A 13,456-nucleotide genomic window follows, 5' to 3' on the forward strand; every position below is an offset into this window, starting at 1 on the left:
AGAGAGGCGGGAGGTGAGAGCACTTAGAATGTGTTTTAACAATGAGAATATCATTAGAAAATTAATTAATGAAAACAGAAGAGAGCAATAACCATGTACCCTAAGCGTTAAAGCCTCCAGTGACCTAACTCAGTGTAAAGTCACTGCGCAGCCGGAAGGCTTCAGCGTCTGGTTCTGACTCCTTCATCCGGCATCCTTCCTTTCCCCCAGTTCCCCATCTCTGAAATCTGATCCACGAGTCTCAGAAGAACAAATGTAAGTCTTAGGGCTCCGGCATGACTCACGTCTTTCAGGAACACCTCCCCAAGACATACCCTCATGCCTCACTTCCTTCAGGTTCACATACCATTTAACATAGGCTCCTCAGATTAACCCTTTGATTTTGTGGAACGTTCTGTCATGTATTTCAGTAATACTTCCTGTTTCAGTTTCCAAAGGGTATTCATTCCACCATGGCACTCTGCCACTCTGTATCTCTTGTTTGTAGTTATCACTATCCTTTCAGCTGAGGGCTCTCCAGTAAGAACAGGGATTTTAATATATGTCGTAAGGCTGAACTCTCAAATAAGAATCTGTAGATTGCTAGGTTTAGTGGCCCATGCTTTTCATCTCAGCACTTGGGAGGCAAAAGCAGGTGGACCTCTGTGAGTTTGAGGCAGAGTGAATCAAAGGACAGCCAGAACTACACTGCACATTGAGACCCTGTCCCAAAACAAACTAAAACTAAAGTGAAGAAACAAGCAAACGAAAACAAATGAATTTGTAGATTAATGAATAGATCAGTAGGTGGATCTCATGGTAATCAGAACAGAACCTCGCAGTGATTTTCTGAAAATATCAATACTCACATTTTCAATACAAGTTTGAAAGCTTACCCTCTCCAAGGTGAATGTCCTAACTACGTATTCAGCAAGTGGTTCCATTTCTACGCAGGTGACTTTGAAGTCACCGTAAACCTCGGTATCATCAGGCCAATATTTATAGCATTTCACCTAGTGATGAGAAGAATGCACCGGTACAGATTTAACCGAACACATACACAGCAGGAAAGACAACTTCATCCCGACGATAAATTTAGTCCATAATTCAAACACAGGCGAGACAATGTCACAAAATAAACGGACTGTGCACTTTCAAAAAATGTTAGGTCAAACAGCTCAGGAACGTTTCAGAATAAAATTCAAGCTCATCCTAGTTTCCTTCAAATGTTGCCTTACAGGTGGTCCAATCCCAAGTGGCTGGCCCCACACGTATGTGTATATGAATAATAACACAGAATTTTGCAGGTTGTATAAACATGTAGCAGTCATAAGTAAAGACGAGATCATGCATTTGGGAACAGGGTACAAGGGAAGAACTGGAGAAGGGAAGGGGAGCAGTCGTGCATCAAGGTTCTCAGAAATTATGTTTGAAAATGAAAGATTATCTTATTTTTCAATGAGAAATCAAATATTTCTCAATCGTTGAAAGTTCACTTAGGAGCATCCAATCGAAATATTCCTGTCGATGAAATATTCTTAAACTACTGGATGATATTCTCCAAGGGAGTTGACTATTGTTTAAGAATACTTATATACGTAAATAAATAATAAGGTTTTTTCTTACCCGACCAACTTCCACTAAATTAGTGACCATCACGATACAGGCTGACTGCTCCTGCCATACCATTCTCCAAAAATCATACACGGTTTCATGAACTGGTCCTATAAACAAATTATTTTTCATGTTATCAGAGATATTTCATAGGTAATAAAAAGTTTTAAGTACACAAAAAGTAGTGTGTACGAGCCAAGCTAAAAAAGACAAAACTCTCTTTATCCTACCGCTAGAACGACTTCATTTCAATTCATAGTGGAATATACGCTATGCAAAAAAATCAGACATCTACCAATTTTTTTCTTCAATTTGTCATCTAGATATAGCAATTCCTAAGAGGGTACCATACTTTCTAAGGTGTTTATCCCTGTCACTGTGGTACTTGTACATATATGTGGAAAACAGAACTCTCAGGATACTGTGAGAAGAGCAGCAGACATTGCCAATTAACCAAATGCCCATCATTTATGGATAGTGCATGATTAAAAATGAATGAAATAATGTCATCACATCCTATTATTTTATTACTATTATTCTACATTATTACCTAGCTGCAAAAGCATGTGCTGGCTCCATAGAACCACTGGTATGTGCTTCAACATACGCAGTAAAGCATATTCAATTAAACGCAATTACTAAAACAAAAAGCGAAATACTGAAAAAAATGACCTCTGTTAAAAGAGCAAATATCAGGAGGTAGATTTAGCTCCCTGGTAACATTTGCCTAGCAAGTGCATGGCCCTGGCTCCTGTCCTCAGTACCGAAGGAGGAAAAGACCAAAGCAAAGCAAAACAGAGCAAAATCTGAATACAAGGGTAGGCTTGTCTTTTTACTTTCCTCTTACTTTAAGCAGTCATGCACGTTCTGTGGATGGCGGGGAGACATTCTGAGGGGATTACAGATTGGTTTGCTTCCTTAGGTACTCTCATTTCCGGGTGCACTGTGATATAATCAACCTTCTTTGCTTTTCTTTCCCATGGTGGAGTGGAACTGATTACATTCCCTAGGGCCTATGTTTTGTTTCAGTTACAATTTGTCAAAAGTTGCTGGAGGACAGTAGGTAGCTCGTCATCGCTACGGGTCTTGGGTTTTACCGCTTTTCGGGCTAACATAATTGGCTACAAGATGGTGGCCACCCTAGGTAGGAAGTGTGCTCACTTACTCTTCATCAAAAGTAAGGAATGCTTTTTCCCAACACTACTGTCCAGTGTACTGAGATACCTGATCAGATCACAAAATCATCACGGGATTTTAATTTAAAGGAGAATCAAGATTAAGTTTTCCCAGGCTCTATAAAAGTGTTTGTACTACACGAATGAGTAAAAGCCATTTTTTTTAAAAAGACAAAATTACAAAATAAACACCTATTGGATAATAAAGATGAATGTAATACTTAATATAAATAAATATACATATTTGAAAGACAAAATTTTACCTTGAGTTGCAATGTAGTGGCTTGGTCTCTGGTAGCCCTAAAGTAGGAAAGCAAATTGTTTATCATTTTACATTGGTATCGGAAATTAATAAATGAAGGCATAAAAAGGGGAAGAAAATCTCCTCTAAAGATCAGGTTATAATAAAAAGACCGGAACTGAGTAGTGAACACGGGATCCCCTTCTCAAACGTATGTGAAGGGCAAACAGACGACAAGGTTAAGTATTTTAGAAGCTCTGATTAGAATTTATATCGTATGATTGAATTCTGTTTGCTGAAGAATAACCCCAGAGATTTAGTTCAGTTTCACTAAGATGTTTATGCCTTCATGTAAATTTTAACATCACTCATTCCTGGTAAAACTCCATGAAGAGACATTAATTCCGATTGCATCATCCAAAAGTACAACACACCGCATTACAAATGGACAACGACATATTAGAACCAGAAAAAAGAAAAGCAAAGTAAAAAGGACCAGAACATTCCAATGTTAGAGCTGGACAATGCATGCGTGCTCAAATCAAAGTCCTGCTGAAATTCATCCTTATTCTCATATTTTGTTTGTGAGCCTGGCCTTTAACGGCTGACCCATCTCTCCAGCCCATTAATTCTTATTCTTTTTTTTTTTTTTGGATAATATTTCAGTCCTGTAACATGTTTAGGAATCTGCAGGAACTATTTTGTGTGTGCTGATAAAGTGAAATTTACACACACATAGCTTGAGTACACACATATATAGGGAAAAAGTCTTTAAAACTGCACTTTCTCTTGGACAACAATTTTAGTGGGTCTCAGCATACAAAAACTGTTCATAGGCATTTAATAGTGTTTCAGTGAATTCTCCCTATTGAAGATCAATCTGCTTGTTGTCTGCTCTCAATGGCCAATGTGCCGCGGATGAGTTGAAAAAATAATTGATGGCATGATAGTGTTAATAGGACTTAGTGAAATCTGTTAAGGTTTGTCCATATTTGCTATGGGCAGCTCAGTACACAGAGAGTGGGTGTGGAACGTGTGTGTGTGTGTGTGTGTGTGTGTGTGTGTGTGTGTGTTGGGGGGAGACAGTAGTCTCTGACCAGGGATGGAATACAGTGTGCATCTTTCTGCTGTAAATACTAAAAAATTCTCTCTCGAGACAGGGTCTTACCAGCCCTGGCTGGCCTAGAACTTACTACCTATCAGCCTCTGAGGCTGACATCAAACTCACAGAGATCCGTCTAACTGACTAGGAGGTGTTGTGATGAAAGGTTTGCGACAACACCCTTGGCTGACTTTGGTTTCTTGGTCAATCGTAATAATCCAGAATGTTTCAGGGAATCGTGTTTCAAAGTTTCACAAGCATGTCAATTTTCCGTTTTAAATGAGCTACAGAGTTGCTATTCTGTGGGTAACACACAAACAAGAAAGGGAATTATAAGATTGTGCTGTGCTTAGCTAAAATATACTGGGATCGTCACAGAGCTGCATAACAGATTTTATTTAGAAAAAAGTGCTACCCAATGAACCATAAAATAGTATTAGGATAAGGCTCCCACGTGTATCTGTTACGGCAGAAAACTCCGGTTAATCTAAGAGCTAAGAACAATTATAAAGTTGTAAGAGAAATGTTGATGTCTTTTGTGCTACAGAACAACTAGTTTAGCTCTTTCATGACATGTCTGACAAAACTTAAAACTTTAGGAAAATAAAACTATGAAGGAATATTAACCAACACACTTATATGCTATTCTCAATACATTAAATCAATTAGCTATGGTTATTAACATGACTGTAAGGCACGAAGTTCATAGCTGTGACGAACTGTTTCCTATTTGCAGAAATTAGAACAGGTAGGGAGGGGTTCCTACTGCATATCTCTATGAACACCGACAGTTCATGCTGTAATGCTGTACTGCGCTTTCGACTTAAGAAACGCACGCTGTGATTCAATTCACCCAGAACTGGAGTTTTTAGTTATTAATAGCTGGAATTTGGCAAGCGCTAACTACGTGTTAATCGCTGTGCTGGAGGGACGACAAGTATTTCCCCAGCAAAGTCAGAAGGCTTTCTGAGGGAACTGAGGCACCCAGAGAGAAAGTAACATTCTCAAGATCTCCAGGGTGTCTTTATTATTTGTTTTTTTTAATCGTATTTTAGGTATATCTGCATGTGCACTGCATGAATGTTTGGTACCTAAGTTCAGTAGAGGGCGTAAGATACTCAGTAACCGGAGTAATGGACGGTTGTAAACTCGGTGGGTGCTGGGAACTGTCATTTGCAAGAGTAGCAAATGTAGCTACTGCATTTCTCTAGACCCTCTAGTGTAAATTTCAAGCAGGCCACAGAGGCGAAGAGTTAGTCTTGACATATAATATCACATATTGCCTGTTGGGCAGTAATCTTAATCGATAATTAGTTTCCCTTACATAAAGCATGGCCATGTCCATAATGTATAACCAAAACTTAATAGCACCATATGTGATGGAAACATACTTGCTATGATCCAATATATATGTGTGATATATATGTTTAAAATATGATACAGATTTTTTTTGCATTAAGAAATTTACAAGCCAATATCACACAGCACAAAATAGTCTCCCTACACATTGTATTTGTTTATGCTTTTGAGATAGGGTTTGATTTAGCCCCAGGTCGGCCTTGAAATTCACTCTGTACTTCAAGATGCCTTTCCACTTCGGATTTGCCGGCCTCCACCTCCCGATGGCTGGGATGACAGGCATGCGCCACCATGCCCGGTTTATGCAGTATTTGGGATTCGAGCTCAGGGCCTCCTGTATACTCAGCAGGCATTTTACTCACTGGGCTACATTCCTGGCCCCATTCTCGTCCTTTAACATAAAAAAGTGAATATGAAAAAGATAAAATTTGAAAAACCACTAGTGCACATTCTACCATCCAGCTCCTCACATGTGCTCGGGGGAGGGGAGAAGAAAATCCAGAGACAGAAATTATCAACAAATAAAATTCAAATGCATAATAATAAGTTGTCGAGGCCAAAAAAACAGCCCCGTTTTCTCTACACAGGAAGAGGGGAGGAGGTAAAGTAGTTCTTTACGCACATAAAGTAATTACAAAGAAAAGAAACAGAAATATATCGTAGGGGACTAATTAGGTGACGCATGCAGAAACGACTAGACTAGGCATTAGTAGTAACTGCGATTAAGGGTATTTATATTAAATATTCATCAGAAGGTGCTGTCATGGACACATAGTGGTACTTACATCCCTGTACAGCCAAATCTACAGCCCAGACCAAAGTCAGGTGCGGAAGAAAGCACAACAGTGTCAGTAAGTACTAGGATGTAGAACAAGGAAAAGTGTATAGTTTTTTACTTTACTTCAAAGGTAGCAATCAAGTCATTGGTAACAACAAACATCGAGTTCACAGACGTGAGCTGATGAAGTGGGCGTGCTGTGGAAAGACTCCACGGGGACACTTACATCGATGTAGTTGGCATTAATGTAATCTGAAGAAGGATCGTCCTCCACGGGCTGCAAGATGACTCTGGAGTGATCGTCTGAAAGGTGTAAATAACCAGATGCAAGCGATTTGAGTTCCTCTGCTCTGAGGCAGTCAGGGGTGGAGACTTAAGGACACATTCTGTTCTTATAATCCGCGCTTTCAAAGCTCGGCATCATTATTTAATCAGCCATGTGTGATAAAGGCAAGAACCACGTGGAGCTTGCCACTTCCTCCAGTCAGGGCTCTGAGCACAGGTGTGTCAACAGCCTGCCTTTCACATCAGGAAGTTTGCAGGTAGCGACACAATGTCTGGATGGCTCTTCACGTGGGCCACGGAGCTTACAGCAGACTGAGCCACAGGACCAGACTGTGGAATTGGAACCTGTTCTTCACTCCTTGAGAGACAGGTTGTGTTTTAAGGTAATATGGATAGTTTAGAATGATTTCCGTTCAGAGTGGACTGGTTTGAGGAAATTAGCCAATAAGTACAAGTTAAGTCACCCACTCTCCCTGGATTGCCAAGGCTGGTCTGGGGATGATTTGGTATTTGCATGGACTCCTCATGTACCATACTTTCTAAGGTGTTTATCCCTGTCACTGTGGTACTTGTACATATATGTGGAAAACAGAACTCTCAGGATACTGTGAGAAGAGCAGCAGACATTGCCATGAACTTCTGAGGGATTCATGGCTTGTAGTATCTGGAGTTCAGTCCCTGCCTTCAGGTAAGGAGTAAGGAGTAAGGTGAGGTGGAACAAGTAATTCAGCCATCTTGAATATGACCCACCAGACTGTTACACTAATTTATAATTTAAGAACACTTTGGCACAACCCCTATACTCTTCAACACGTGTTAACAACCTGCCATGCACTTCAACAAAATTTAAAGCAGCAAGTTTTTCAAAGGGAAGAGTGAGAGTGAATTTACTGAGGGAGGTCACATTGTTTTCAATATTCAATAGATCACTTAACAGACAGCCATGTCACCCCTAGGACCCCTAAAGTCCACTGCTCAGGTTTCTACACGTAATGGTTACAGGGGTCAGGAGCCTTACATGCGATAATGTTTCCGTATCGGTTCTTTGCTCTGTTTTGGTCCTTTTTAGCCACGTCCCAAGAGGCTGACTGGCCTTCAAAGAAGCTCTGGGAAAGAGAAAGACAGGAAAGAGTTGACCAGCGCACTGCACTCAGCTGCCTTTCACAGCAGTTTTTATTTGCTCTGAGAATCCAAATCGTGGAAGCCGCATTTGTGGCAGTGGGGGGCAGGGCTGTCTACGGCTGTGAGCGCTTTAGCTCTCAGACCTCCAGCCTGGTTTTGTGGTGCATGTTTGTTCACTTTAGGTTGTCCTGATCTCGGGTTTGAAAGCACAGCAGTAGCTTTAGAGAAAAACAGAACCTTGTAACTACTTTAGCTTTTAAGTAGCTATATTTTCGTGAGTTACAAGTAGGAAAAACCATCGTTCTTTTTTTTAAAAACTGTCTAAACAATAATACATTAAAACTTAGAAAGATTACTTTTAATGGCTATCTTCCAAATGTGCATTCATCAGCTTTTCTAACAGGGGGGAAAAGCCACTTTATTCCCATAATTCTTTAGTCATGTCTGATCTGTCGGTTTTTTGTCTTTGAAGGCCATGAAGATGGGGGTCTTTTCTGAAGGGAATGGGTTTATAAAGATTCTTGTTCCCAAAGAACCTATAGACAGACAGGCTCGTCGGTTGGCCTAATCATGCAGCAATTTAAAATACGGGTAAAGATCTCTTTTTTGTAGAAAAACTTGAACTTTGTTCAACACAGGAAGTAGGGTCTTCAAAGAGCCAGCGTTCTTTGAAGCAGAGCACACAGGAATATATATGAAATGAGCAAACAGAAACTGGCAGGATAGTCTAACTCCCAGCTCTTATTTTGGGCATTTCTCAAATATCTAAAGCTGACATACACAATTTCAAGACAGTTTTTCTCACCCCAAATAATGTATACAAGTGTCCCATGAATGGAACGTGAACCTTAAAGGTCTTTCCATGAAGTTGAGTGTGATTTGCTTGCTCTGTGGACTAAGACATACTTGGTGTCCTCCACTTTAAGGGTGCCCCTGTGTGTCTGTGTGCACACACACCGTGGTGCTGGGTGTAAACCAGCTCCAGTGTTCAACACCGAGATTTTGAAGCAAGAAAGAGGTAAAAGGAACTTCTTTCTTTCTTTCTTTCTCTCTTTCTTTCTTCTCCCACACCTCCCCCTCCTCCCACACACACACACGCTCTCTTTCTTTCTTTTCTTTTGCTGTTTCTTGGAATGTGATTTAAGTCACTTCCTTTGTAAGATAAATCTTGGTATTTTGGTCTGAGTAAAAAAGAGAAATATACTGGGAGAAGAAATTTAATCCCCATCCCCCTTTGGATGTTGTACGATTGATTTGTGGTCAGTTTTTCTTCCTTGCCATCCACGTGCAGCAGTTCACAAAGTTGCGGGAAGAGTGGCGAGCAGCACGTTTAACGTAATATCACCATTAGAGGGTTTGCAAGCAAGAAGACAGACAAACACCGGGAATTCAAGACAACCAGTGTGGCATCCCTAGCACACTGCAAAGGAGCTCTGGGATCCTGTTCTTGACTTTTAAACAGGGGACGGTGGAAAGATGTAGTACAGTGTTTGTGACAATGCACTGGAATATTTCAGAATCCATTCTCAAGACTCTTATAATAAACATAACCCCAAGTGCACTTCCGGGAAGTGTTCTTCTCCTTCCTTTCCCTGTTTCCCCGTCCATGCATAAGATGGCCTCCTCACTACTGGATTAGAGAGGTTGTAGAGTATTCCGCTCTGTAATGTTAAGGGGAGAAAATGCTACATGCCATTGAGAATTAAGCTAAAAGTAAAACTCAGTACAGTATCGAAGCTCTCACCTCATACTCCTCTTTGAACCCATAGCTGTCGGATGTCTTCATGAGGTTGATGTGCTGTAGTAAGTCGGCCACCCTGATGGCTGGGTGCAGCTGTCCTGTCTGGTAAGGGGACTCTGTCCCTTCACAGAGGTATCGAGGGACATCGAGGAGACGACTAGACTCTGCTGTGGCACTGTGGTTTTCATCTGGCAGATTTCGTATTCCAGAACATTAAAAAAGAGATAAAGTTATCTTGTTTAATATACAGCCGTGCAGAGAAGACTTGAAGTCTTTAGATCATTCTAGTGGTAGAAGAAAGGAAAAAAAAAAAAGCCAGACAAGAGGACTGGGGTCGGGGCAGCGACGGCAATCCTCTTCAAGATAAAACCTTTCACTTGGGCTCGGGGGTTAAGGTCAGAACAACAAGACAGCAGATGCTGGGAGCGACAGGAAGACACTGGATTTATTGAGTCAAGCTGCCCTGGTTTTTAACACTTGGAGTTTACAGCAGCACAGGCTGGAACCAGAGGACCAAGCTGCCAACTGAAAAAAACGTTTTCACCACTGACCATGTTGGATAAACTTTTTCCGCACTCAAGCTCCAACCTCCCTCAGAGACCCTGTTTAGACAACATCCCCATCTCCACAGGAATGCTCCTCTCACCACCTTTCCCCTCCTTGGTTTCGCAAAAAAATCCTTGTTTGGAAACACAGACATAGAATCTCACCCCCACCCCTTCTGTCCTCCAGGAGGCTTCATGTGCTTTCCCCCTTGGTTTCCTGTTCGTGTTAATATTGTTTTAAGTGCCAGTACACTTTGACTTCTCTGCTGTGTGAGAGAAACCGGGTGTACTGGAAATAAATGTGGATACCTCTTTTGAATCCCCAACCCCTCCTCCCCCAACACTGTTTTAGAAGGCTACAGCTTCTGTTTCCAAGACATCCAGAATCCCTGCATGCCACTTTCCTCGCCCTGCGAGGAAACTACTATTTATTTATCTATCTATCTATCTATCTATCTATCTATCTATCTATCTATCTATCCATCTATCTATTTATTTTGGAGAGAGTCTCATGTTCCAGAAATTCAGTAAACGTTTCAATGAGTGAGTGAATTAGTTAAAATTCTCCAGAATCCTTCACCACCCACATTTAAGTAGAGACCCCATCCCCATGGTTTTAGTTCAACCTGGGAAGACCCTTTTAACTCTCTTTCTGTCATAAGAACGAAGAAAGAACCAAGAACGCCTTGCCTATGGAGAATGAACAGCATTTTAATGACCAAAAAAAAGCCCCTAAACATTACAATGAGAAACATGCTTATATTAATCACATTTAAACTTACCATTAAATAAAAAAAAAAGAAACAAACGTTGGAGGGGTGCTACTGTGAAAGGCACAGTACTGTTACACTCATTAACAGAAAGGGAGGCGCACGTTTAGGGGAGCTTGCGTTTGAAATGGTCAATGCAGAGAATGATAGGTAATTAACAGTGAACCATGTGTCAAGTGCTGGTACATCTGCCTGCTCTATCGCCAACTCTACAAATAGGATATGGCAAAAAATGAACTGTTGTCCCCATGATAAACACTTTTTCTTCCTGGAGAGGGGAAAAAAAAAAAAAGACCCTGCGATCAGATTTGTATGTCTTCATAATTTAGCTTGATTGCATTCATCTCTACCCTGCCTTATTAAACTGAACTTTTTTTTTTTGCATTCATGTCTAAAAATATCACACACTGAAGGGGGAAAAAAGACAACCCAAAACCAACAACAAAAAAAGCCAAACAACAACAAAATGTAACAAAAAAAAAAAAAAGGAAAGTCCTTGGTGGGTGTCTGTTAAGACTTAACCACTCAAGGGAATTACTGCCTTTTTTTTCTGGTTTCACCCACCCCTCTACAGATAAACATTTGCTAGTAAACAGGATTCATTAGAGTTCTCTCTGCTTCCTGTGAGACTGTAGTTAACAGACCCATCGTCGCTAAAATATAACAATCAATAGACCGGGAAAAGGAATATAATAAACCTCTCCCCTGTAAGATTAAATTCAGAAGCAACTGGTCTAGGCTCTACCACAGGATATACGACTGAAGTGGAGAGATCAGTGAACAGACACTGTCAGGAAGCAGAATGTGAATACCTAGGCTGAGGGGCAAGGTAGCCAGGGCAAGGCCTAGACAGAGCTCATCTTGACTCTGCTGAAACAGCAGAAGTTTTACGAGTACAAGAGCTCAGAAACACAGATTCGACTCACACTGCACGTCTTACACATGACCGTACCCTGGCATGGAAAAGCGAAGACTCTGTGTGGCATTTGGCTTTAATACAGTGGTACAATAGGCAGTAAGGCCTTCTGAACACTCACATATGAACTATTAATCTCAATCCATTTCCACCTCATTAAACTACCTAATAATGCGCCTGCCAGCAAGGGTGCCTGCGCTCACCATTGTCCCTCATTATACATCAAAGAGTAATAACCTTAGCTATGTCTTGATTGAATGCTTTCTAGAGTTCTTTGCAATATACTTACCGGTTATCGGGACTTAAGCCCAAGGAAGCAGTGAAAACACAAAAGATAAAAATATGAATCAATATGAAAAATTTCCAAGCCTTTCAAGATCTTCAGGCAGATAGAGATATGAGGCAATGTTTGAAATGACTTCAAAAACTGCTGCACAAAATGCAAAGTGAACGGATGAAAGACAACTATCAGTATCACGATTCCGGGAATGACGGGAAAATGGCACACGTCAACGTGATGTCTAATGGGGCTCGTAGGAGTCAGCTTTCAAAGAAAGCCAACGGTTTTCAAACCATTCGTCCTTAGTTTCGAAATGAGGGAAAATGGAATGACGACAATGTGCTACTACATCACTGCTAGGCTAGCTCTACCTCTCCTTAAACACGACCACTCCTTTTCGTTCGAAATATCCTAAGAACTGTTCGGCCTTTACAGTTTGTAAAGTTCACATTCACTAAGAGAACAGTTCTCCTCTTCTCTTTACATACAGTTCTGGGGGGAGGGGGGGGAGCATGGTGGGAGTTGCCAAGCTTGTTCCCGGTGGGAGCCTGAACCTGCCAGGTGGTTTACTGAACTCTACGCTGAGATTCGAACCTAATTTTACATTACTGTGGGGGAGTCACCACGTCGGATATTAATACGTAGCCAGACCATCCTTCTCCGGAGTGTTTATTATTTTAATTTAAGTGAAATGCACTTATGAATTTGAAATACTGATATTGCTCTCTGGCTCGGAGCATAAGGTGGCCTATGTGGAGGCATTTGATACCTCCCCTGTGATCGCCGTGCATGACTCTGGCATATATAATGAGGTCAACTGTCCTGAAATGCCTCAGTTCACCTCCATCTCACTGCTGATGGGCACGCTGCAGGGCGAGTGCAGTTACAGTTAGGTTCTATTGGAACACTTACTACTTATATAGGCTCTACGATTACAACTCAGGATTATTGTTTTACTGCAGAAGAAGCATGCATTACTTTAACTGATCAGATATAAAATTCCCAAATAGTTTGTAATGCATTTTTAAACTGAATGCCTACATAGCAAAGAGGTACCTAAGCTTCCTTGTTCATAAGAAATAGTAAGCATAATCATCAACATATAAGGTGATTTTAATCTGGATTCTGGGGTAAGTGGGACCACTAGAGTGTGACTGGTAAAGAACCCGTGGACATACAATGCATGCTGGCCAAAATGATTGGCGGATAATTTGTCAGGAAATAATAATAATAATAATAATAATAATAATAATAATAATAATAATAAGTTTAAAAATGAACGGTTTTGCAACAGAAAAGGTCAGAATCATCACAAGCAATACCTGCTTTTCTTAGATATGACCCAGGTAAACTCACTCAGTTTTAAGTCCTTGCACCTTGATACTATATGTTCTAATATAATGTAGTGTCATCATGGTGTGATGTGATGTGACGTGATGTGATGTCTACACCAAACCCCTTGCATCAAGATTCTAGCAACTTCCCCTGTATTAGCAAACATTTAGAAAGACAAAGCGAATGTAAATGAACCTGTCCTCCTGTTCACTCT

At 40.8% G+C, this 13,456-nt stretch overlaps 1 protein-coding gene across 23 annotated transcripts in view; it reads right to left on the reverse strand.

Moving 5' to 3' along the window:
* Ptprk (protein tyrosine phosphatase, receptor type, K) overlaps nt 1-13,456 on the reverse strand; it is a 499,207-nt gene that overhangs the window by 17,863 nt on the left and 467,888 nt on the right. For 6 of the 23 annotated variants that reach the window (XM_063265905.1, XM_063265880.1, XM_063265868.1 and 3 more), the window contains 8 exons: nt 11,917-11,928; nt 9,400-9,584; nt 7,552-7,639; nt 6,475-6,551; nt 6,256-6,273; nt 3,032-3,068; nt 1,606-1,703; nt 876-992 (listed from right to left, as the gene is read on the reverse strand). In XM_063265905.1, the coding sequence (XP_063121975.1) occupies nt 876-992; nt 1,606-1,703; nt 3,032-3,068; nt 6,256-6,273; nt 6,475-6,551; nt 7,552-7,639; nt 9,400-9,584; nt 11,917-11,928 (632 nt within the window). Of the gene's footprint in view, nt 1-875; nt 993-1,605; nt 1,704-3,031; nt 3,069-6,255; nt 6,274-6,474; nt 6,552-7,551; nt 7,640-9,399; nt 9,585-10,632; nt 10,980-11,916; nt 11,929-13,456 lie in introns of those variants that run through there. The other 17 variants (XM_063265927.1, XM_063265913.1, XM_063265907.1 and 14 more) reach the window with 5 other exon arrangements.

The sequence above is a fragment of the Rattus norvegicus genome, chromosome 1 (genome assembly GCF_036323735.1).
Source record: "Rattus norvegicus strain BN/NHsdMcwi chromosome 1, GRCr8, whole genome shotgun sequence".
Lineage (NCBI taxonomy): Eukaryota > Metazoa > Chordata > Mammalia > Rodentia > Muridae > Rattus > Rattus norvegicus.